Source organism: Cotesia glomerata, linkage group LG2 (assembly GCF_020080835.1).
Source record: "Cotesia glomerata isolate CgM1 linkage group LG2, MPM_Cglom_v2.3, whole genome shotgun sequence".
NCBI lineage: Eukaryota > Metazoa > Arthropoda > Insecta > Hymenoptera > Braconidae > Cotesia > Cotesia glomerata.
The window spans coordinates 7,745,672-7,770,210 of record NC_058159.1 but is presented as its reverse complement, the minus strand read 5'-3'; the positions used below and the strand labels follow the sequence as shown (position 1 = coordinate 7,770,210).

Below are 24,539 nucleotides of genomic sequence, written 5' to 3'. Positions count from 1 at the left end.
AGTTCCAATGCAATGAGGAAATTGCCAATGCTTATAAAAATTAAATTAGCCGACATTTAAAAATTTTTATAATTTATTTTATTGAAACATAATTTTTAAAAAATTAAATCAAAAATTTTCACATGTAGAAAATTTTAAAAATTATACGTGGAATTTTTTAAAAATAGTTTTTTAGTTCTAATTTTTAATTAATAAAATAAATCAAAAATTTTTAACTGTCGGCTAACTTAATTTTCATAAATCATTTGCAATTTTTAACCAATCACGGGGTTTTAAAGGGTGAAAGGTAAAACCTTTTGTCGATGACATTTCCAAATAACTTGACAAATATCAGCAATGATATTTGTTGTTGTTGTTGTTTTTGTTACTTGGACAATTTGGAATAGTTGTTATTCATCAGTGTCATTGAACGAATGTTACGATAAACGCTGTTCAGTGAAAGCTGTTAAAAGTTACCCAGGTTGTCTTTCTCGCTCTTGTTAATGTTTGATGAGAAATTGAGACAGAACTACGGTAACTTTTAACAGCTTTCACTGTAATTTTTTTCTAGATGGCGCGCATGCTAATTTGATAATTCTCATCAAGTGACGCTCGAAAGCTGCGTCAAGCATCGCCGAGAAATTGTTTCTTCCGAATTTGGGTTCATAAAGTAAATATACAACTATATAAGCAAATGATCAACGTAATTGTTTTATTTTGCTTAGATATTTTTTAAACTGTTATTAATATATTTTGACAAGTAATTAAAATCATTTACTTGATGTTTTTTTTTAATTTATTAATATAAATTATATATCTGCGCAAAAGTAAGTACTAACCTCAAAAACTTTTGGCATAAATTAAATATAAGAAATAAGAAAACAAACTTCACCGCAAACGGAAAAAAAAAGTTAATTAACAAATTAAATTTAATAATTACAAAAACTAATAAAAACATATAATTTATTCATAGATTATATTATAAACTATAAATTATCAGCTAGTTTATGGCTAGCAAACATTATTTTATTTACTGAAAAATTTATAACTAAAAAAAAAAATTGTTAAAATTTTAGCATATTATTATTATTATTATTATTATTATTATTATTATTATTATTATTATTAAAAAATGTTATCTAGTAATACTCTGCCAATTACAAAAACAGTAAAAAATTTATTATTAAAACAAATTAAACTTCAAGATTATTAATAATAATAAAAAACGATTGTATTTCAGAATTGATTTGTTCCTGCTCTATCATGGCTAAGGCTATGGCAGCTTTTCGGCCTGGAGATCCACCTGAAGATGAAATTTTTAAAGATTTGAAAGCAGCAATTTTTGCTCGTGATAAAACTCGTACTGAAGAAGTACTTGCATCACTGAAGAAAAGGGATAAAGAAAAAGGTTTTTGCACCTTGAACAAAGAAGATGGAAACTCTCTACTTCGTAGTGCTCTTCAAAAGCACAGAGAAATAGCTGAATCGTTGTTGGATTACGATTTCCCAGTTAATAGGTTACGTAACCTACCTTGTAATTCACCACTACACTTAGCAGTAAAAAAGAATGACTTAAAGATGGTTAAAAAGTTATTGATCAAAGGTGCTCACGTAAGGGCGAAAAATTCATTAGGAAAGTCAGTACTTTATACCGCGGTTGAGTTCGGTTTCGACGAAATTGTTAAAGAGTTATTAAAATATGATCAACCAGAAGTAAAAATTAAAGATAAATATATTCCAATTGATTTGGCTGCGGCAAATGGTAATGAGAAGATTTTCAATTTACTAGTAAAGAGTGGGGCCAAAGCAGATTTACAATACTGTGACGGTACGTTAATCTTTCATGTAGCCGTTGAAGAAGGGTATGAGCGCACGGTTCGTACAATTATTGAACAAAAAAAATATGATACTGCGGATGTTAAAAATAACCAGTTATTATATGCCGCTGTAATGAAATCTGACGATTACTTTAACAGAATAACATCTATTAATATTGTCAATATGCTGATCGATGCTGAATTTCCTATCGATCCAAAAAAAATTAATGATGCAGAGTTTGCCCACATTGCTGTAAAAAATGGATTCAGTACAATTGTTAGTAGCCTCATAAAATTGGGCTTGGATCCAAACATTGTAAACTCAGAAGGAAATAAACTGTTAATAACAGCATGTTCATCTGAGAAAGCAGATATTGTCAAATTGTTGATAGAAAATAATGCTGACATTACTGTTAAAAAAACAAATAATGGTGAGTCAGTACTATATTGGGCTATTCAAAATTTACATTCTAGCAATGATAAAACGTATTCTGCCAATTACAATTTTTATTCACATATTGATGGCGATGAAAAGTTTATGGACGATAAAAATACTTGTTGTTCTAATGAATGGTTTGAAATTATAAAAATGTTAGTAGATCGTGGCATTAACATTAATGAAGTTGATTCGAAACACGATAAACTGACACCTTTGCACTATGTTGCGAGAGAAAATTATCGTAATGAATTTTATCATTATATTGAAGAACTTACTACGTTTTTACTACAAGCAGGAGCTGACATTAACGCACGCGATTTTTATGGTAATACTCCTCTTCAATATGCCATTATCAAAGGGCGTCTTGAAATGGTTAAATTACTTTTACCAAGTACTCCAATTGACAATGATCATTATTCAAATAATCAAAAGCGGACACTTCTTCACTCCGCGGCTCAATCTAAAACTCATGAAATAATAAAAATGCTACTGAAACGAGAAGAATTCAAAAATTTGGAGGTTGAAGGTTATTATTATTTTTTCTAAAGACTGGTTTATAATACTTGATAGATATTTTCTGATATTAGACCAGATAAATTGTTTATGCCTGGAGGGAAATACAGGCTAACAATATTACGAAAAATTAGAGAAAAAAATGTTTGTATTAGACTGGATAGCCGATAAACTGGAAATTTAATAACTTACGTCGGAAAATATCTATAAAGTTATTATTATTATTATTGTTGTTGTTATTGTTGTTATTATTATTATTATTATTACTATTATTATTATATTTTATATTATGTCAATCACTCAATTAAACATTTACTTCTTTTTTAATACATTGATTATGATTTTACAGAAAATGGGTATAATATGACTCCACTTTCATTGGCTGTTCATAAAAATCAAGTGAAAGCTGTTGAAGCTTTGTTACAACATGGTGCAAACGTTAATACAGTCGACAAAGGATTGAAAACACCGCTATACTATGCCACGACCTATTCACATGGAATGATCTTTAAAATGTTATTAGCTAATAATGCAAATCCTAATTGTATTAGTGAAGAAGGACAGACACCACTCGTTATGGCAGCTAAAAACAATGATGATTTTAGCATAAATCATCTTTTGAAGTACGGAGCCGATATCGATTTAAGAAGTGGCTTATCTGGAAAAACAGTTTTACATTATTTGGGTGAAAGCAATGAAGAAGTTAATTTTAATATCCTAAATATCGGTGCTGATATTAATCGTTTAACCAATGATAATAAAACAGTTCTGGATCTTATCGAAGAAGCTATGATCTCTAATTGTAATCGTTGTAAGAAAAATATAGAACCGGTAAACTTTCATGGATGGTATACCCGCACTTATCGTAAACATGCTAAAATTATTATAAATCATATCTTACAACTTCAAGCTATCGATTCATTTGTTTGCGACGAAAATTTATATGCAATGTATAATTTTGAAGATAAATATGGATGGATTGACCATAACGTTAAAGATGAAGGTAAAAAAACTACAATTGATGAGATGAAAAAAATGTGTGAAGCAGAAGTAGAATTGATGAAAACTACTTTTTTCGTTAATACCAATGTTAGTATATATCACATTTTAACTAAGTGTCCTCATCGTATTGCTAACAATGTCTTAAAGAATGAAAATGTTTTGAAGCAATTGCAAACACCTGCCTGTATTGAAAAGTTTCCTATTTATAGCCGCTTATTAGAGGGTCGCATTGAAAAGTGCTTAGAAAGGAAAGAAATATTGGATCAAGATATTGATTACTCGTTTCACAATGTTTTTTCATCTTTACCTCCCGTTTGCATTCAAGAAATTCTACGTTTTTTGAGTAATTATGATTTGAAAGTTCTAATAGGCGTATGTCAATCGCCTATGGATTATCAAGATTTTCAACCCAATACTGAAATATCAATCGAAGCTGCTGCAAATCATGTTGCAAAAAAACAAAAATGCGAATAATCTGTTTACAAAATTACTCTTTAAAAGTATGCTACTGACTTAGATGTTTATTTAAATGACTATGAACCCAATATAAATTGAGGAAAAATAATCTATTTATTTTCAAGTTATTATGTAACACTTATTCGTATTTCTATTTGAAGAAATTTAAAATTTTACTATCATGTCTATTGATCTCAGTAGCATGATAAAGATATTTTAAATTTTAGTTATTACATTTGTTACTCTTCATTTTTTATCTAATCTTACTAGTTTATATTTAATTACAATAATATATTCAAGAAGTGTTTCCAATAAAATTGAAATTACTTCAACTACTCTAATAATTTTTAAGTTAAAAAATTGTGAAACATTTTTGGAATATTTATTAGTTATTTTATTTATGTGTTGGTTGTCAGTTGTAACTGTGAAATACTCGTTTGGAAAATAAAATTTGTACCCAATTTAATGAGTATATATTAATAATAATTAATAATGAGTATATTAATGAATTATTAAAAATAATTTAGTATTGTTTTTTATAAATTTTTTATTAAAATATATCATTAAGAACAATAAAATAATACAATTAAAAACTTTCATTTATTAATACTCGTATTTATGTAGTTTAATTAAATAAAAACTCTTAATTATTTGAAATTAAAAAATCTTGAGGAATAAAAATTATCATGACACTGAATTTAGCTGACACATCTGACAATTTTTAGGATTTTTATCAACAAATAAATTATTATAAAAAAAATAACTAAAAAATTCCTTTTGTAGATGGTTCAAAAAATTACTGATGTAATTTTTTTAAAAATGTTTTCTTTGAAGAAATTTTTTTTGGTAAAAATTAAAAAAATTATAGATGTCTGCTAATTTCAGTTTCATAAATTATCTTTTTACTATCAGAATTAAAACTAAGCTTCATTCACTTAACTAACATCAACATTTAAAATAAGAGCTTAATTACTATTAAATTATTTGAGAAGAAATTATAAATTATTCAAATGATTCAGGTCAATTATTAAAAAAAGACTAAAATTAAGTTAACCAACATCTAAAAATTTTAAGGAATTTTTTTTCATTGAAAAAATTATTACAAAAAAATTAAAAAAAAATTTCATTTGTAAAAAACTTGAAAAACTAGGTATCAGTGAAATTCTTAAAAACTATTTTTTAGTTCTAATTTTATTATTAAAAAATAATCAAAAAATTAAACACGTCGGCTAACTTTACTATTACTAAAAAAATTGGAAACTAAAATAAAGTTAATAATCTCAACATAAAATTTACATGAAATGTATGTGCCATCGAATACATATATCATAAGCATGCATGAAAATATATGCTAACTCTATATTCAGGTGCGCGCTTGCGCACGCATATTAAATTCTAGTAATTTATTAAGAAATGTGTGCTATGTATTGTTTTCATTTAACTCTGAATTAACGGCTGAAAGGGAAATCTCCCAGTGCCAATAATAATAATAATAATTCTGAATTATAAATTGACCTGATAAAAAGATAATTTTTTTATATTTACAATTTTTTTTACTAGATACATCTAGTATACTATCAAACTTGCGCGAATTTGCAAAGAAAGCAGAAACAAAACAATAAATGTAATTTGTTCATTTGTTTACTTGAGCGATTTTGCACAAAATTGTAAACCTTTGATATTGCTGTTTAATGTTTAATTAATAAATATTTCACTGTTCCCATGGTGATAGTAGAGCTTCAATCAAAATATATTTCAATGTAAAATAATTTACATTTTTGTTTAAAAGTAAGTATTTATCATTGCATTAATGTGTACATAACAAATTTTCTATAAGACACTGAAGTTGATTGACATTCGAAATCCCTGATAAAACAAAATGATTTGGTATAATTAAAAATAATTAATTTTATAATCATTTTAAATCATATCTCTTATGGGCATTAAACATCGTGAAATCATTTTGTTTAATAAGGGATTATTTTAGAATTTTATGGCAATAAAATTATTATGGAAAAAATTTTACCCGTGAAAATTTTTAAAAATTATAAGTGGAAATTTTTTAAAGCTTTTTTTTTGTAAAAATTGAAAAAATCAACAGTTGTCAGTTAACTTCAGTATCATACTTTTTATATTAAACGATAAAATATAAGTCTATCAAAAGTACAAATGCTATTTAGGTTTAATATTAATTAAAACTTTTTTTTTTCACATTGCCCTTCATTAGAGTCAAGTGCTGCGTATAGACATATACATTAAATTTATGAATATATTATGTATTTATTTAAAGTAATAATGATATTTTGTTACAGGGTTAAAAATAAAAAGAATTCCGGTCATGGCATCTGCAATCATTAATCTCCCACCCTCTACCAAAGATCCATTTAGGATTGAATTAGAAATTGCAATTGATGAACACAATGAAAATCGTGTAAAAGAATTGATTGGTGTACTCAAAGAAAGAGATGAAGAAAGTGGATGTTGTACTTTAGGATGGGATGATGGATATCATCTGCTTCGCCATGCTATTCAAAAAAATAGAGCTATAACAAACCTTTTGTTGGATTACGGAGTGAAAACAAACAGATCAACAAATCAAGCATGCAAATCGCCACTTCACTTCGCCGTTGAAAATCGGGACTTGAAGATGGTTGAAAAACTATTGAGTAAAGGTGCTAAAACAAGAGCGAAAACATCTAACGGCAGGACCCCACTCTATTTGGCTGTTGAAGTTGGGAATAAAGAAATAATTGAGTTGTTATTAGAAAAAGACCCCCAGCCTGCTCTCAATGAAAAAAATAAATTGCAGCCGATTGAAGTAGCTGCGGAAATTGGAGAAGAAAAGGTTTTCAACATGCTAATTAACAAAGGAGCTAAAGCAAATTTAAAATACTGTGATGGTACGTTAATGCTTCATGTGGCCGTTGAAAATGGATATGAGAGGACGGTTTCTAAGATTATTGATGAAAAAAATTATGATATCACAGATAGTAGAAATCTTCAATTGTTAACTGCTGCGGTTATGGGATGGGAAGAAAAGTACAAAAGAATTGTGTCAACTTTAGTCAATGCCGGATTTAAAATTGATCCCGAAAGATTAAATGATGCAGCATTTATCCACAAAGCTGCAGATGAAGGTTATTGTACAATTATTGAAGATTTACTGACACACGGTGCGGACCCGAACATTATAAATGCGCACGGTGATTCTCTTTTAATGACAGCATGTGGATCTAAGAAAGCTGATCTTGTTAAAACGTTGATAAGAAATAACGCTGATATAAATTTAAAAAATTCATCGGGACACACGGTACTATATTACGTGATCCGTAATTTAAACTTCGATGAGGATAAATTGTGTTCCCACATAAAATTTTCTGATTACTCAGATGACGACTATGTAATTGCAAAAAAAAATTTAGATGATAATTGTACTTGTCATTCTAACGAATGGTTTGAAATTTTAAAAATCTTTATAGATCTTGGCTTAGATGTTAATAATAAAGATCAATACGATTCGACGGCTTTGCATTATGTTATACGTTATAATTATAACGAGAAATTTTATCATTACATTAAAGAACTTACTTGTTTATTACTAAAAGCAGGAGCTGATGCAAAAAGTCGTGATAATCACGGTAATACTCCTCTTCAAGATGCAATTTCTAGCGAACGTTTAGAGATCGTTGAATTACTGTTACCAACTGCTAAACTGGATGATGAATGTTACATAAATTGTAAAAAGCAAACATTGCTTCATGCAGCAGCTGAGTCTAGAGGGATTAAATTGCTAGAAATTATTTTAAAACAAAAGGAATTCAAAAATTTAGACCTTCAAGGTAAACAATTTTTTATTCGCTTCAATAATTTTTTAAACTTTAATTATTTTTAATTATAAGAGTGATTTTATTCCAGATATTAATGGTGCAACTCCACTTTCTTTGGCTGTTCAACGTTCATGCTTTCCAGCTGTTGAAATTTTATTACTCCATGGTGCAAATCCTAATTTAGCAGATGTCAAATTGATGACACCATTGCTTCATAATTTAGAAAGATCTGGCCCACTACCAATTCTCGAAATATTACTCAAGTTCGGAGCAAATATTAATTGTGTTAATAAGAACGGTATGACACCATTGACAATCGCAGCTTCCTATAACAATCATAATCATTTTGAAATTCTTGTAAAATATGCTACTGATTTAAATGCGAGAGTTGATAGATCGGGAAGAACAGCTTTACATTGTGCTGCTCAGCACCTAGATAAAGCTTTTTCAAAACTATTAAAGCTTGGCGCAGATATCAATATAATGGATTACAAAAAGAAAACAGCTTTGGACTATTTGATAAACTCTATGGTTTCTTTTTGTGAAAAATGTGAAATTTCATTAGATCCGTCAAGTGAGTCTAGATTGATCAAGGTTTACACTCGTGATTATATTAAAAATGTACATATTTATCTAGAACATGTTGCGAAACTCCAATTAATTAATTCATTTGTTTGTCCGGAAAATCTACGAGGCATCTATATGTACGAAAATAAATATGGTTGGATTCATGGTTTCAAAACTGAGAATAATGAATTATCAAAAATTGAAAAAATAAAAGAAATGTATCAAGAAGTAGAATCGATGAAGCAGTATGTGCTTGAAAATACTAACATTAATGTCTATCAAATTTTGACAAAATGTCCTCATCGCATTGCTAAGTATGTCTTGAAAAACAACAATGTAATTCAACAATTACAAACTCCGGTTTTTGTTGAAAATTTTCCTGTTTATGGCGGACTATTAAGTTCCCGTATTAAAAAATGCTTAGAGAGAAAAAAAATATTGGATGACGATACTGATTATTCGTTTCACCGCATTTTTCCATCTTTGCCTTCCATTTGTATCGATGAAATTCTCAGCTATTTAAGTAATTATGATTTAAAGATTCTGATAAATGTGTGTCAATTAACCATGTATTGTCAGGACATTGAGTCGAATGTTAACCTACCACTCGCAGTTGTTCCAAGTCATATTGCTAAAAAACAAAAAATCTAAACAGTTGCCTCTTTAATAGGCAAATATTTTGAATTAACTTCAAAATAAAATTAAATAGACGTATCTATTTATTATTCTAATGCATTTTCATTTTTTAATTACTACGGTTCTTATTAATTTACTTTCATGAAAAAGTACCAACTTTTATTTTTATACTAATTATCTCAACAATATTTTTGTTTCAATTAAGCTATGAAAATTATTTATTTCAATGTTAAGAATTTGTGTTTTGACTATTTGTTTGATTTTCGTTTATTGTTTATGTGATTGTCAAATACTCAAAGCGGATTTGAAGAAATTACTTCTATTTACTTGCTTAAGCCTAATATAAAGTAAAGTATATATCTATTATAATTATTTGTAACAATTCGTGATTACGAATAAATTTCAAAATAAATAAATAAACTCATTACTATTTTATTTTATTTTAATTTAATGTACTCAATTATCGTAGAGTAACGAAATTATTTTTCCAGTTTTATAGAAAACAAATGCTGATGATTTTATGAAAAAAGATTCAGCGGGAAAACGATTACATAACTGGAGGTAAAATTCTTAAAAAATCAACTCTTCATTTGTTTTAGATCTATTTACTGAATATTTAATCCGGTTTATTTCCTTCGCCCTGCTCGTATGTGATGAAATTATCAGACAAGAAGATCTAGAAGCATTGTGGATGGTCGTCGTTGAGTTAAATTTAGTTTTACAAGCTCCAGCTTCCGAAGTTAATACGTCTTGGTCACAAAGTTAAGTCAGAGAAGAAATAAAAACAGAAAATTAAAAAACAGAAGTGTGATTATTTACATTTTAATTTTAAAGAATTTATATTTTTAAAATTACGTTTATTTAATTCATATGAATGTTACTTGATATAATAAAATATGTTAACAATTTAAATAGCTGTTATTATTATGATAAAAATAAATACATAGATTTATTGTCGATCAATTATATTATTTTTAAACTTTTTAACAATTTTTTGTAAGTGTTGAATTTAACAATTTTACTTAGTTGAAGAAAAACGATGAAAATTTTTTCGCATTTCAATAATCTAGATATTTTTTGAGTATAAGGATAATAAATTTAAAAAATTTCTTTAAAAAAGTAGATATTTTATTATTCCAAAAGATACACATTTAGTAAAATTTTAAAAATATTATCTGAAATGTGTGCTGAAGATAAATTTTGAAAAGTTTTTTTTTCATAATAATAGTTTTATAGGATTTATTACGTGTAATAAAATATGCCTGTATGAAGATTAAACTCTTATGTAAGTATTAAAAAAAAATATTTTTTTTAAACATATTTAAAGTTTAATGACAACAAATTTTTTAATTTCTCAATAGTAATTAATATTTCATAAACTTAAAAATTTTTTTAAAAGTAAGCTTATTGATTATAGAATTATTTTTTGTAATTGAATAATCATGAATGGATAAACCAAATAATATACTTCTTAAATTTGTATAATCTTCATTTATCAGTAGATAATTAAAATAATTATAAAAATATTTTTTCAACTCAACTTGAAAATAGCTTTATGAAATGAAAATAAACTTTCGCTTATGTGCTACACTTGGACTTTTATAAGAGTCTACTAGCATTCGCAAATCTTGATTACTAAGAAAACTTAATATTTCATCAATGCAGTTGTACGGTAAAATAACAAAATGATGAAAAAAATCGCATTTTTCAATCAACTTTTCTCTTTCTAAACCACTGTAAAACCGAGCATTAATCATGTCAGCATACACTGGAAATATTAATTGATAATCATTCAATTTAATTATATCAACAATCTCCTTATTTTTGACGTATCTGGCTACCCGATGAATACTACTTGTTAAAAAATTAAAGAAAGTAATATTGCTGGAGCCAATTTTTTCATTTTTCATCGCTTCTAGTTCTCTACTTTCCTGACTACTGCCATCATTCTCTTCTACATCCGACTCATCATCCAAATCAGAGTCACTTTCATCCTCAATATCAGAGCTGATTTCATAATCTTCATCATATTCATCATCTTCAACTTTAGCTTGTATCTTTTTGAAATATTTAAGAGCTCGTAAGACCTCTTTATCAATATAAAAACCAGCAGCTTCTAGCTTTCGAATATGTTGTCTATAAATTGCAACGACATTTGAGCATTCATTAACATGAGAAGAAAATTGCTCATACCGTGAGTTGGTGTCATCATACCAATTTCTGTTCCAACTATTCCTTTGATAACCCATATAATCACAATAACAATCAGAACTACCACAATCTTCACATGGTGAGTTGTAATTGTCTGAGCTGATAAATTTAAACATTCGAAGTAAAGCTATTTTGCCTCCATAAGTTGCGCTCATATCCGCGCCATAGTTTAATAAAACCCTTACTTGATCAGCTCGTTTATTTTCTGTAGCAATGTAAAGAGGTGTTTTTCCATCTCTAAATTTATAATCCGTGTTGGCGCCGAATTTCAGCAATAAGTCCATAATTTCTGTAGATAAATAAAGATCCATCACTTTATGAAGAGCAGTTAATCCTGCGTCACTAATAAAATTAACATCTGCACCATAAATCAATAAATCATTAATTATACTTTTACGGTTCTTCGTCAAAGCTAAGTGAAGTAATGGTTTGTTTCGGTAACCAGTATAATTAACATCAGCGTTAAACTGAAGAAGAGTATTAGTAAGTTCTTCATTTCCGTCTAGTATTGCTATCAATAGAGGTGTTTTACCATCTGCATCTTTGCAATTAACATCAGCATTTTTAGCCAACAAACTTACTACGCTTTCTAATTGACCATTTTCAACAGCAATGTGGAGAGCATTTCTACCTTGTAAATCTGTGAGATGAACATCAGCGCCATAATCTATTAAACATTCAACCAAAGCTGGATTTTTTTTAGCGGCAATCAAGAGCGGAGTTAATCCGTCTTGATTAAAACAATTAATGTCTTTGCAGTGTTTCATAAGTAGTTTTGTGATTCTTGTATCAGTATCACGCTCAACAGAAATGTGCAGACAAGTATCACCAGATTCATTAGGTACATTAACGTTGGCATCGAAATTTATCAAAAGTTCAACGATCTCAGCATGTTTAGATCCAACAGCTAAATGCAACGGAGTCGAACCGCTTATATCAAATGCATTTACATCTGCATTGTGATCTAGTAAAATAGAGACGCATTCTAAAGGTCCATATTTAGCTGCATAATGCAAAGGCGTACAATTAAACCGATCGACAGCATTCACATCAGGTTTGTTTTGTAGAAGACTTCCAATAATATTTACATCTCCAGCTTCAGCAGCAAAATGCAACGCGGTCACACCATGTACATCTGTAGCTCTCACATCTGTGTTTCTACTCAACAAGCTGTTAAAAATTGTCAAATTTTTTACCTGTGCTGCCAAATGTAATGGCGTAGTTCCCTTTGAGTTTGATACGTTTACTTTAGCGTCGTATTCTAGAAGAGCTTTCACAGTTATCTCGTTATTGTTTTGAACAGCCATGTGAAGAGCTGTTTCACCTGTCTGGAGTCTTGTATTAACATCAGCACCTCTTTTCAACAGAATCGAAACAACAGACAATTCTGAATTAAATGGAGGTGTATCCTTAATTGACTGCGGAGACTGGTTAATTACTGCCGAGTGTAATGCTGTCCTTCCAAGTTCATCATGCCCATTAATGTCAGCACCGTAATTTAGTAAAAGTGAAACTATTTCAATGTGCTGCTTATTAGCAGCTATATTGAGTAAATCCGGATCATCTTTGATGTAAGCTTCATTAATTAGCAGCAATCTAATTATTTCAACATCAAGATTTCTTACAGCGTAAAATATTGCCATTTTTCTTTTGTTGTCTTTAACATTCAACTCTATGCCATGTAATATTAGTAATTCAACAATTTCAAATTTTTGATAGTAGCAAGCAGTGTGGAGAAGAGTAAATCCACTATTAATTTTTCGAAATGTTAGTGAATTAATATTTGCACCCATCATCAAAAGATCACTCACTAATTTAACATGTCCTTTAGTTATTATAGTATGAAAGAGTTTCGAATCGTTGATGGACTCAAGGTCAAGTTCAAAGTCATGTTCAAGCAAAAGCTGTTCAATTTTTTCATTTGTTGACAATATAGCAAACCTAAGACAGTTGTTGTTGGCTTTTTTATTAACAGAGCTATTTTTAAGTAAACAATCAACGATAGATGACAAACCGGATTTAACTGCGGTGTAAAATAATGTTTGACCATTATTGAGAGTCACATTTGTTTTAGCACCATTTCTTACAAGCATACAAAATATTTTAGATCGAAACGAGGAGATAGCAGCTTGAATAGGTGTTGAGCCGTCTTTAGCACTTGTATTGACGTAGGCACCTTTGGAGATCAGTAGTTCAACTATTTTCTCATAGCCTAATTCAACTGCTACGTGAAGAGGAGTTTTTCCATGTGTGTTTTTGAAGTTGACATGGGGTCCTTTGCTCAGTACTAACTGTACCAGTTCAAGATCTCCACACTTAATAGCCAAGTGAAGAATCGTATCGCAAGCCCTTCTATGAGGACTATTTACCTTTATACCAGCGGCTATGAGTGTCCTTGCTTCTGCGGTTTTTTTTCTTTGCAAAACACGACGCAAGTCATAGTAGGTCTGGACGTTATTAGCTGATTGATTGGACTTGGACGTTAAAAAATTACCTGACATAATGTCAACTGAAAAAAATCATCGGTGCATGTAAAATTAGATTTAATAATTTTTTATTTCAATTAATTTTTACCTTTTTTATATCGGTTAATGTTTTTAAACTTTTATTCCGCTAAATGGAAATTTTTGTTTTAAACATTCATACAACCACTTAACAAAACAATTTTTATATATAGCTTTCTTTTTTTTTTATATGTGAAGTTGTATATTCTTGAACGTTGATCACAAACAAAGAGTTCTAAAGTTATCTTTTCATGAAGAGACGGAAACTACATGTGAAAGGGACCCGTTTTAGTCAAATTCCTAAAATTCCTCCGCTTGAGAGCAGCATAATGGTATTCGCTCAGTGCGAAGCCATGGTGGGGAGAAACTGATTTACCGTCAGCGCTACCCGTGGCTATATCCGATACTACGGGGGCTGTTTTATGTTTCGAGTTAGCTAAATATACAAGTGAATTGTTATTTAAAATTTATTTAAATAACATAACATAAAATGAGTCACAAAAGTTGTTGTGTTGTTAGTTGTAAGAATACAGGTAGAAAAAGTGCTTGTCATTTTTATAAATTTCCAACAGCAAGTTGGAAAATAAATCAAAGGAAAAAATGGATAGCCGCTGAGGAGACAAAAAGTAAGTAGAATCATAATCTTACTATCGGTAATAATAAAAATCTTGAAAGGAGTAAAACTTAAAAATAGTAAGTTTAGAAAATGCTAGGAAATATTATTATTAATTAAAAAAAAAATTTTTTTTAAACATTTATAAATTTAGCATAATTAATAATTATTAATTATATATTAAAAAATAAGATTGAATTTTTTTATTATAAACTTTTCATTTATTATTTAAGATTCATTTACTCTTTGCTACTTATTATATTAAACTAAAAGATTATCCATACCAATGATCATAAATTTTAAATATTAAATATTAAAAATTTTCAATTTTCCTTGCAGTATTGATGGCTCATTGTGGACTCCAAAGGCACATGATTATATTTGTAGTGATCATTTTATTGGAGGCCAAAAGTCTGACATAGAATCGAGTCCCAGCTACATTCCTACTAAATTTCCTACAGTTTATAAATCTCAAAAAGTTAATGAGTTAATGGTCACGAATAGGTGAGTAATAATATATTGAAATTAACATAATTTAAAAACTAAAAAGGAGAGTATTACTATAAATTTTAGATATTATTTTATAAATAAATACTGTCGCTATTAAAATTTGTGATTATCAGCAATCAAATAATATGAACTTTTGTGTAATAAATTTTTCAGATTTAAGCGCTTAATGGACCGCCGGCAGAACAAAATGCATCTTCAGCACTCAATACTGAGCCTGAAGTTAATGAATTGCAAGAAATGATTACTGAAGATCCGCCGACAGTAACTCATTTGAGAGTTGATCAAGAGTGTCAAGTTAACTAGCTTTAAAGTCAAGTTAACTAGTCAAGTTAAATAGCTTTCGTTATTCTTGCGAAACTCTTCTACCTCTCGGACATGTTCAGCAAGAACCAGCTTTTTTCCTTTTACCAATGTCTGTGGCTGGAACTGAATTTCGTGGGTTATTGATTGAAATCCTGTTTTTATTATGGTTTCCATTTTAAATCCAAATCTAAAAAATAAAATGATAAATTTAATCGATTAAAAATTTTTCCCAGCTTTATTATTGAATTGTAATATGTTAATTTTAGTTAGCAAACATAATCTATTTTTTGTACTCTAAAACAATCAGCACTTTTAATTTGTAGAATCTTGAAACAATAAAAATATTTTGGTAATTTCGTTTAATCTAAATTTACTGATAAAAAAAATAATTAAATGTTTATTCAAGTTTTCTTATAATTTTTCTCTATTTTCTTTTTATTTGAATTCAGCTCTGATTTCAGTTAACCTATCTTTATGTGTGCTAACTTCTATGCTACTGTTTCGGTATTAAATATACTTACATTTCACTTTTGATTGCACAAGACCACTTTCCATTAACATATATTTATTATAAAAATTTCTTTTAATTAAAACATTTTTTATTTATCATTCGATATTATTATTTCTGACAGCCATTCAATACATAATAAATATATTACAATAGCCCCTGTAGTTCAAACGTGCCATGGCGCTGAAGTCGCGCACAGAGCGAATACTTACTAAAGTAACACAAATTATATTTTCAAATACATTTTTTCGAGTAAAAATTAAGAAGATATAAAAAATTTGTTTTAAAGTTATTTAGGAAAAAAAAGAAGAAAATTTCGAATGTGTCCTGATTAAAAAATTTAATTTTAAATTATGTAAATTTTGTTTTTTTCAGTCAAATTACTTTTCGGTAAGTTTTGTTTATAATGTTTATTTAAACTCTAAAGTGATGTACTTAAAATTTTTTGAAAAAGTAGATTTTCAAGATTAAAAAAAAAATTGTTGAACAAAATTCAAGTAAATATTAATGTATTTTAACTATCTTACTAAAGTTGACAGACATTAGAAATTTTTTTATAATTTTATAGCAATGAAATTATTATGAAAAAAAATTCTACAAAAAATTCCCAGTGTGATAATTAAAAAAAAAATTTTTATTGTAGTTGATTTGTTATAAGAATTTATAAAAATTGACAATTATCAGCTAACTTGAGTATCATATTTTAACTAATGGAATAATTATTATAATTATTAGTCAGAAACTTGATTTCTGAAGAAAATTTTTTATTAGTAATTAATGTATTTAAAAAACTCAAAAAGCTATAAGATGTCTGTCAATGTCAGGTCATTAATTATTAAATGACAAAAAATAAAATTTTATTTAAAAAATATTACAGTATTAGTTTATGAAATTATGAAATAGTAGATTATTATTTATTTTTAAATAAATTTTATACAATATTTTTCTTAAAATAACTATTATACTTTTAAAAGGTCAGAAAAATAAAATTATTTTTTTAATTTCAGATCAATTATTATTTTGGATTATTAATTATTAATACAAGATATTTTACTATATATATATACATTACATATGCAAACATACATATTTGCTTATGACACGAGTACTTGAATAATTATCATATACTTATATGCACTAATTTAGACGCATGCGCATATGTACATCGAAAAGTGTACACAACTTAGCTCTTCTCCAATCTACAAGGCAGACTGACGTAAGATATATAAATGCTGGACTTTAAAAGTAAATAGCGATTGTTTACAATTTCCAAAATACCAGTAGAATGTATTTAGTTAATTTTCAAGTTTAATAATTAAATTCAAGAGGACTCGTGTGATATAAAGTTCAAGCTATGGCAGAGCGTGGTGTTTATTTAACTCATACGACTTATGTAAAACCGACAATATTTGAGATAGTTGCCCAAGAATCACTCTCATTGACTCTAGAGCAAGTATTTAATAAATTTTATTCATTTTTAGTAACAAGTAATCCAGATAAATATGGATGGCTCCATCAATGGTCCGATGAAGCTTTTTTACTGTGTAATGGAGTGGTTCAATATTTTTATTTGAAAAATTATTCTGCATCTTTTGCTGAAACATTTTATGGATTAAAAAGAATTGCAACTAATAATTCACACATTGAAAATGAGTTATCAAGAAATAAAAAAATTTTACATCTTATCATCTTAATTGTTAATCCTTACATAAAGTCAAAGTTCCAACAGCACAAGTTGGATATTGTTGATGGAAAAATTCCGAATGAAAAATGGAAAAAATTATTGAAGATTTATTTTGTAAAAATTTACAAAATTATTCATTTTATGTACAATATTGCTGAAACATATTACTACTTACGATATCTAATAGATGACCTGAAGAGTCCGACTCCGTTATTCCATTTACTGTCATCAACATTGACTTACTCCGATCCATTTAAAGCTACTTCTTTGAGAGAATTATTCAATAAATGGAAGGTTGATAAAAGTGCTAGCGAAGGTGTTGAATTACTGCAAAGAGGACTCATGACAACTCTTGAGCTGGGTGCGTTTTTACTTCAATTCGTCAACTGGTGGAATCAAGAAAATTATCACACTAATCTTACATCATTACCAGTACCTCCATCGCCTTCAAGTCGAGAAGTTCCTGCGCAGTCCAGAGGAATATGTCCAGTTTGTTTAAAAACTTTGAATGTTCCAACTGCACTTTCTGTGTCAGGATACGTATTTTGCTATCAGTGCATTTTACCTATAATACTGAGCGATAACAGATGTCCAGTCACTCATTATCCTGCAAAAGAAGACGACTTAATTAGAATTTACAAAAATTAATTAGTTTATTATATTTAAACTTCAGATTTAACCTGTAAAAATATTTTGTAAAATAAATGTATTTTTTATGACAAATTACGATTTTTAAATAGATTTTTTTTTTCGTCTGAATTGAAGTAGAATTTTTTACATTTTTATTAAGTATTTGTTGTATATCTTAGAGTTATTCAGAAATAAAAACCTTTAAATTAAGTCTAGTTTGTGAAAATTAATTTATATTTTCTGTAGTAATTAAATTTTTTTTAATAAAAATAATATAAAATTCATATGGTACTGAAATTAAGAGACATCTGATAATTTTTAGAATTTTTTTAACATATAAATTATAACAAGAGAAATTTGTTTGGAAAATTCCATATTTAAAAGCTTTAAAAAATTATAAATTTGATTCTCTGAAAATAATTTTCTATACCTAGTTTGTTTTTCAAGAAAAATAAAAAAATTGTCAAGTGTCTGTTAGTTTCAGCGTCGTAAATTTTTATAAAAACTGTATTAAAGTACTTTAATAAATTTGTAAGTTTAAAAAATAAATTTCTTACAATGATAAAAACTACTTTAATAAAATGATAATTTTACATAAATTCAAAACTGACATTAAATAATTATATCAGTCAATGTAAATAATTGCAACAATAAATTCATTGATCTCTAAAAAATTTTTTTAAATATTATAACACTGAAGTTAGCCGACGTTTTTAATTTTTTGATTTTTTTTAATAATTAAATTAGAACTAAAAAATATTTTTTAAAAATTGCACTTGGAGTTTTTCAAATTTTTTACAAATGAATTTTTTTTATTTTGCAATAATTTTTTTAATAAAAAAAAATTCTAAAAATTTTTAAATGTCGGCTAACTTAGTTTTCATCAAATATTTCAAATAAAAATTTTTAAAATCAATTTTTTGTCTAGTAAATAAACATGTTAAAAAATTATAAATTTTTATAAAACTCTAAGTTAAGTTACACTTTTTAAAAAATATTTTTTCTTCAAGTTATTCCTACAGTCGATAAGATTCGAGTGTAAAACTGAGCTTACGCCATCTAGATTCAAATGAACAAACTCACAGCCAAACTCGCAACGTGACGTGTCGTTTTTCATAAAAATTCAGCACCCCTCGTATCTCGTTTCATCAAACACACGCACACACACTCATGCAGTATTGCCTATCACATGTGTGCAAGACAAATCCACAAATGTCAGCCAGTAGCGTCGGACTTTAACTCACGCACGTAAACATCTGTATGTGTAAGTGAAGCCGTAGTAAACCGACTGTAGTAAACCCACGTAAAGTGCGTAGAGTTCTGCAGTCGTGTATAGTATGGTGTATATATGAGTCGTGTGTACTGTCGATGAGTAAAAATGTATTTTTTTCAATTAAAAAACTAATTTTTAGTTTTTAAATTTATATAAATGTTGAGCGTTTACAATTAATAAAATATTTATTGATTGACCGCAGTGCATTTTTAACAATATAGTAAGTATATGACTCATTTATCCCGTTATAACCACATTTTTTTCACCTCATGGTCTCTTTAGTTAATTTAATACTTAATTACTGATATCAATGTGTATATTTTTTTAGCGAAAAAATATTTTTTTATGTTACGACCTGTCAGGCAAACACTAGACGAAGAGATTGGCAATAGTTTGTGTGGGTTTGCCTTATATCTAGTCTGGGTTATGCTGCCGTAAGTGCCTTTGTGTTAAATTTCAATGCGTTGGTGTATGGGGAGAAGGAGCCTATCTGTGTGTACAGATTACCTATATCACTTACACCTACGTATGTGTACGTATGCAGTGCAGGGGGTGATGAGCAATCGTTTTCAACCTGTAGCATTACTGTATTACTATATTTGACAATCCATGGCCACTTGTTGAATTTACATTTAATCTTTTGGCAATACAAAAATTAACAAATATTCGGCATATTTTTATGGTACTGATAAGTAGCAGCAGACATCTGATAATTATTTATTTTTTTAAAATAAATAGATTATTTAATTTAAAAATTTTTTGTGATATATTTGTTTTGAAAAAATTAAACTTTCGAATGCCTGCTTTTAATTCTTAATATTATAATTTTTTTTTTCTAGTAGAGAAGGAATATTTATACAAAAAAAAAATTATAGCAAAATTAATTTAAAATCATTTTATTAAATTAGAATTAAAAATAACATTTTTTTATACTTTTTTTTAATTATTTGTCCAACTACTTATTGGTTTGTTGATATTAAAAATTAATTTGAACTTCAAACCAATATAAATAATAACTAACATTAATATGAGCAGTAATAAACAAACTTTGAATACCGCTCATAATTGTTTACATTAAACTAAAAAAAAATATTCATTAATTTTTATACTAACAATTTACTAATATTTATTAACAAATAATAATTTTTAAAAATTACTAAAAAAGTTTCGAATAAATTTATTAGTCGACAGTAAAAACCTGATTTAATTTTATTGTATCGAAGTAATAATACATCTATTTTTTTTCTATGTGGGAGATCTTGATCCAAAGGGAATGACCGTAAAACGGGGTGAAGAGGGGATAAATACTTAAGGGTACAGCGTAAGAGTCATAGTAAAATAGTGGGAAAAGAAAACCCAAGTCGAAGAACTCGAGGGCGTGACCCCCCTGTCTTGGCCCGAGATTTGATAGTTAAGTTCAACATTCTATTCTGGAATACAAGTTTTCAACCGCTGGGAAATCTTTTTCATTTATCGAAAGTAAAAAAGATGGGCCTTGATAAAAAAAAAAAAGTAAATTCATGTCCCCGTTTATGACATTGATATTTTCCATATGTTAAGAATTAGTACGCGTATTTTTTAAATATTTTTTATTATTTACTTAATATTGAAATTCAACTTTTAATTGCTCACTTGAATGGAAGAATGATAACATTATAAAAAAAATTTTTTTTTTTTTCAGATACAATTCGTGTGTTCGAAAAGATAAATAATTTGGAGGAATTACCTGTTCAATCACCTACAAGAACGGAGTTTTGAATTGAAGAAATAAAAATGTTACGTACCGAAAGTTTTAACGATAGATTATCAAACTCACCAGATGAAGAGGGTTATGATTTTTATCCCATCGAATCTGGACAAGGATACTATATTAAATTTACACCACCGTCAGATGGAAAATTATGTTCACGTCTTTATTCGTCGCGTCTATTGAGCAGATCAGTGCCACGACGCAACCGTAGTTTAGTAAATTTCAAAATAAATCGTTCGTTACAATTCGACAGCAGCATTAATCCACAGGAGCCACGTCGTAGAAGTGACAGTTTTTTATCTCCAAAATCCGTAGGACACTCACCGATAAATAGGAATTTACCATTAAGTCGTTCAGCTAAAATATTGAAATCATTAAACATTGAATACAGCCCAGTGATGAATAATGAATACAAGAAAATAAATAAAACATTGAAATTTGATTTGTCGCCAAGTTCCAGTAGATTTAAATCGCCAATACCTTCAACTGCGTCTAATAGTCGTTGTAAATTATCTAACTCAAGTATAAAATCATCCGGTATTAACAAATCATTAAATTTTGACAGCTGTGATGATTCTCCGGTGGCAAGTGCACATGAAACATCAATAGAATCTATGGACGAGAACCAAAACCAAACACCGTCTTCACAGAAAAGCAGAAAGATTAAGAAGACTTTGAGTTACTTGTCATTAAGTTCAAGTGGCAGCGGTACGTCATCGTCATTTGAATTTAATTTGCTGTCGTCGCCAGGTCTAAGAACAGAATTACGTGAAAAAATAGATGATATTGTGGTAACAAGTATGATGTCAACGCCACAATCTAAATTATTGTCCGGTCATAAACAATTAATCAATGATGATGAAATTGTTGTTAGTACTCCAAGGAATTTGTATAAAGATTTTACAGATGATGAGATTGATGCTGATAAAGGTAATGATGACAATGATGATGAAGAGCGACCGGAGACACCAGTGAATGTTATACGACTAATTCCAGAGAGTATGAGTGCTATAAAGAAAAGCCATCGTAAAGTAAAAATAATTTTATTTTTTAATAAAATTAAATTAAGTTTTTTTATTTATTAACTTGGAACTAAATTATTGAATTTTTTTTATATTCACAGGAACGCTTCACTGGACGTTTTATGAATCGTATAAGCCAAAATTCGGCAGAAGAACCTTCAGAAATGGACATTGACTCAGAAGAACGGGCTACGACGCCTTTAACAAGTGACGTCCAGAAGAGTCCAAACTTTAGCATTCATTCAATTAAAAAATCTCATAAAAAAGATAAAAGTAAGAAAAAATTGTGCGTTAATCACTCTGAAGATGAATTATCAGACGCTGGATCTCTCTTTGACTACTCGAGCATCGAAGAAGAAAAAGTCGAAACTAACTCACCGAGAAGTAAGGCTCTTCCAGAAGTCAACGAAGAAGTAGAGTTTCAAACACCTCCTAAAACCAGACAAAATGAAACCCAACCATCTACTCCAGCGACGCCGAAAGCAGGCACATCAACTGTGATGACTCCAGAAAATCGTATTGACTATTTAAAAAGGATAATGACTGATTCTATTAAAAAATCACACAAAAAACTTAAGGATTCAAATAAAAAGACGTTATTTAAATCACGTTTGACTGAGAGACAACAAGAAATTGCTTCTATACGGACAAACGGATTGAATTTAAATGAATCCCCTGAACGAGAAATAAATCCTTCAAAATCTCCCAATACTGATGCTGAACTCCGTGCTGGTACGCCAGAAAATATTAATTCAAGTAGAATTTTACTATCCAAATTCAGTTCTGTTAAAAAATCACACAGAAAAGATAAGCACCGTAAAATTGGATTTGCACAGCGTCATATTATGATGAATGACAGCATTGAAAGCTCAAGTCCTGAAATGGAACCTTGTAAATCTCCCAGTAAACGGTTATTCAATATTCCCCGGATAGATATTACAGCGGCCAGTACTTCTAAGTCTTCCAATGATTCAACGTCAATCCACCATGACAATAATCGTTACCAGAGTCTCAATCAGTCAGTATTAGACTCTGAAGACGGAGATTTTAAATTGATCTCATCGCCAAATAAACGCAAGAGCCCCAATGTCGCCAACAGCACGTCTATTGAAGAATCAAACAGCGAATTTAAGTCCATAGACGATCTGTGTGCAGAAGAAGAGGAGTTTAAAATATTTACGCCAATTAAAAAAAGAAAGTCTATCGGTAAATTTAACAAGAATAACGTTAATGAGTGTGTATTTTCTACACCAAAAAAGCCAGTTGATGATCTGTGTAGCGATAGATGTGAAACTCCTAGATTAGGTATCAATATTTTATTACCTGGGCTTGGTAATGCCGTAAAAGAAAATAAAAATTATAATAATAGTAATAACAATATTGAAAATAAAAAAAGAGATGACGCAATTTGTGAGAGGGCGCAGAGTGATGGTGATGCGAGTGGTAGGCAGACACCGGATAATTTAAACCGTATTAAAATGATTTCATCTTTGAGCTCGATTAAAAAATCACATCGAAAGGATAAGTGGGCGAAAGTACGCACGCGTGAGTCGCCACGTTTATTAGTTAAGAAAAATAATAATAGTCTTAATGTTAAAGATGATTTCGAAGATCTCAGTATGGTTAATAACACGAGCTGGCGTTCAACTAATCTTACCTACGACTCCAGTTCTGACGGTATGGAAAAAAATGAATCATCGGAGGAGCCAACAAGTCCTAAACCTTCAACTTCCTTGATAAATAATCATACAGCTGCTGGTAGCAATGCAGGGCCAGCAGCTACTCCGCCTAATTGCTTACAAGTAAAGAAGTATTTAATGCTGGTACAGAATACTTCAATAAAGAAATCTCGTAAGAAAATGCGGGAGAAGAAGAAGCAGGACTCGATCATCGTTGCTGACAATGATCAAGATGATGGTAATTTGTCTGATGGTTCTATTTTTGATGGAGAACAAAAGAAAAGCGATTATGAAAGTTCAGGGCTGATGGAAGATGATGATTATAATGATATCAAACCCTTAGATGATGATGATGATGATGATGATCGTAGTAATAAGGTATTATTTATTTATATTATTTTTTTATTTGCTTAAAAGATTATGTCAACATTTTGTTATTTATTAAATTTTTTTACTGCAGGTATTATCAAAGAGTACTTATTCAAAATCTCTTAACAGCAATCGATCAAATGATGGCTCTATTTTTGGATCTGATGATGAAACAAATAGTCCAAGTAAATAATAATTTTTAATGAAAATAAAAAAAAAATAGGAAATTGATTTATTAATTAAATTA

The 24,539-nt window shown here is 28.7% G+C and overlaps 5 protein-coding genes across 6 annotated transcripts; 4 read left to right on the top strand and 1 right to left on the bottom strand.

Annotated features, from left to right (window-relative positions):
* Positions 1-576: 576 nt before the first annotated feature.
* LOC123259716 (serine/threonine-protein phosphatase 6 regulatory ankyrin repeat subunit B-like) lies at positions 577-4,346 on the top strand. Of its 2 annotated transcripts, none has more exons than XM_044720375.1 (3): positions 577-641; positions 1,214-2,761; positions 3,098-4,346. In XM_044720375.1, exons 2-3 carry the CDS (start codon positions 1,243-1,245, stop codon positions 4,222-4,224), a joined length of 2,646 nt encoding a protein of 881 aa, XP_044576310.1. In that variant the 5' UTR covers positions 577-641; positions 1,214-1,242; the 3' UTR covers positions 4,225-4,346. The 2 variants fall into 2 exon arrangements, with proteins under 2 accessions (XP_044576310.1, XP_044576311.1); XM_044720376.1 differs by lacking the exon at positions 577-641 and adding an exon at positions 778-806 and having other exon boundaries at positions 1,220-2,761.
* Positions 4,347-5,978: 1,632 nt separating this feature from the next.
* On the top strand, positions 5,979-9,281 carry LOC123259715 (ankyrin repeat, PH and SEC7 domain containing protein secG-like). The gene is made up of 3 exons (XM_044720373.1): positions 5,979-5,994; positions 6,519-8,045; positions 8,122-9,281. Exons 2-3 carry the CDS (start codon positions 6,545-6,547, stop codon positions 9,249-9,251), a joined length of 2,631 nt encoding a protein of 876 aa, XP_044576308.1. The 5' UTR covers positions 5,979-5,994; positions 6,519-6,544; the 3' UTR covers positions 9,252-9,281.
* A 1,365-nt stretch (positions 9,282-10,646) lies between these two features.
* Positions 10,647-14,059, bottom strand: LOC123259296 (putative ankyrin repeat protein RF_0381). Its single transcript, XM_044719658.1, has 2 exons — positions 14,022-14,059; positions 10,647-13,956 (listed from the first exon to the last, which is right to left on the bottom strand). The coding sequence occupies exon 2, from the start codon at positions 13,946-13,948 to the stop codon at positions 10,790-10,792; it is 3,159 nt and encodes a 1,052-aa protein (XP_044575593.1). The 5' UTR covers positions 13,949-13,956; positions 14,022-14,059; the 3' UTR covers positions 10,647-10,789.
* A 2,905-nt stretch (positions 14,060-16,964) lies between these two features.
* LOC123259313 (peroxisome assembly protein 12) lies at positions 16,965-18,279 on the top strand. The gene has a single exon (XM_044719677.1). The coding sequence runs from the start codon at positions 17,240-17,242 to the stop codon at positions 18,215-18,217; it is 978 nt and encodes a 325-aa protein (XP_044575612.1). The 5' UTR covers positions 16,965-17,239; the 3' UTR covers positions 18,218-18,279.
* Positions 18,280-19,639: 1,360 nt separating this feature from the next.
* LOC123258761 (TNF receptor-associated factor family protein DDB_G0272098-like) lies at positions 19,640-24,500 on the top strand. The gene is made up of 4 exons (XM_044718967.1): positions 19,640-19,692; positions 21,154-22,253; positions 22,346-24,301; positions 24,384-24,500. The coding sequence occupies exons 2-4, from the start codon at positions 21,246-21,248 to the stop codon at positions 24,483-24,485; spliced, it is 3,066 nt and encodes a 1,021-aa protein (XP_044574902.1). The 5' UTR covers positions 19,640-19,692; positions 21,154-21,245; the 3' UTR covers positions 24,486-24,500.
* The last annotated feature ends 39 nt before the right edge of the window (positions 24,501-24,539 follow it).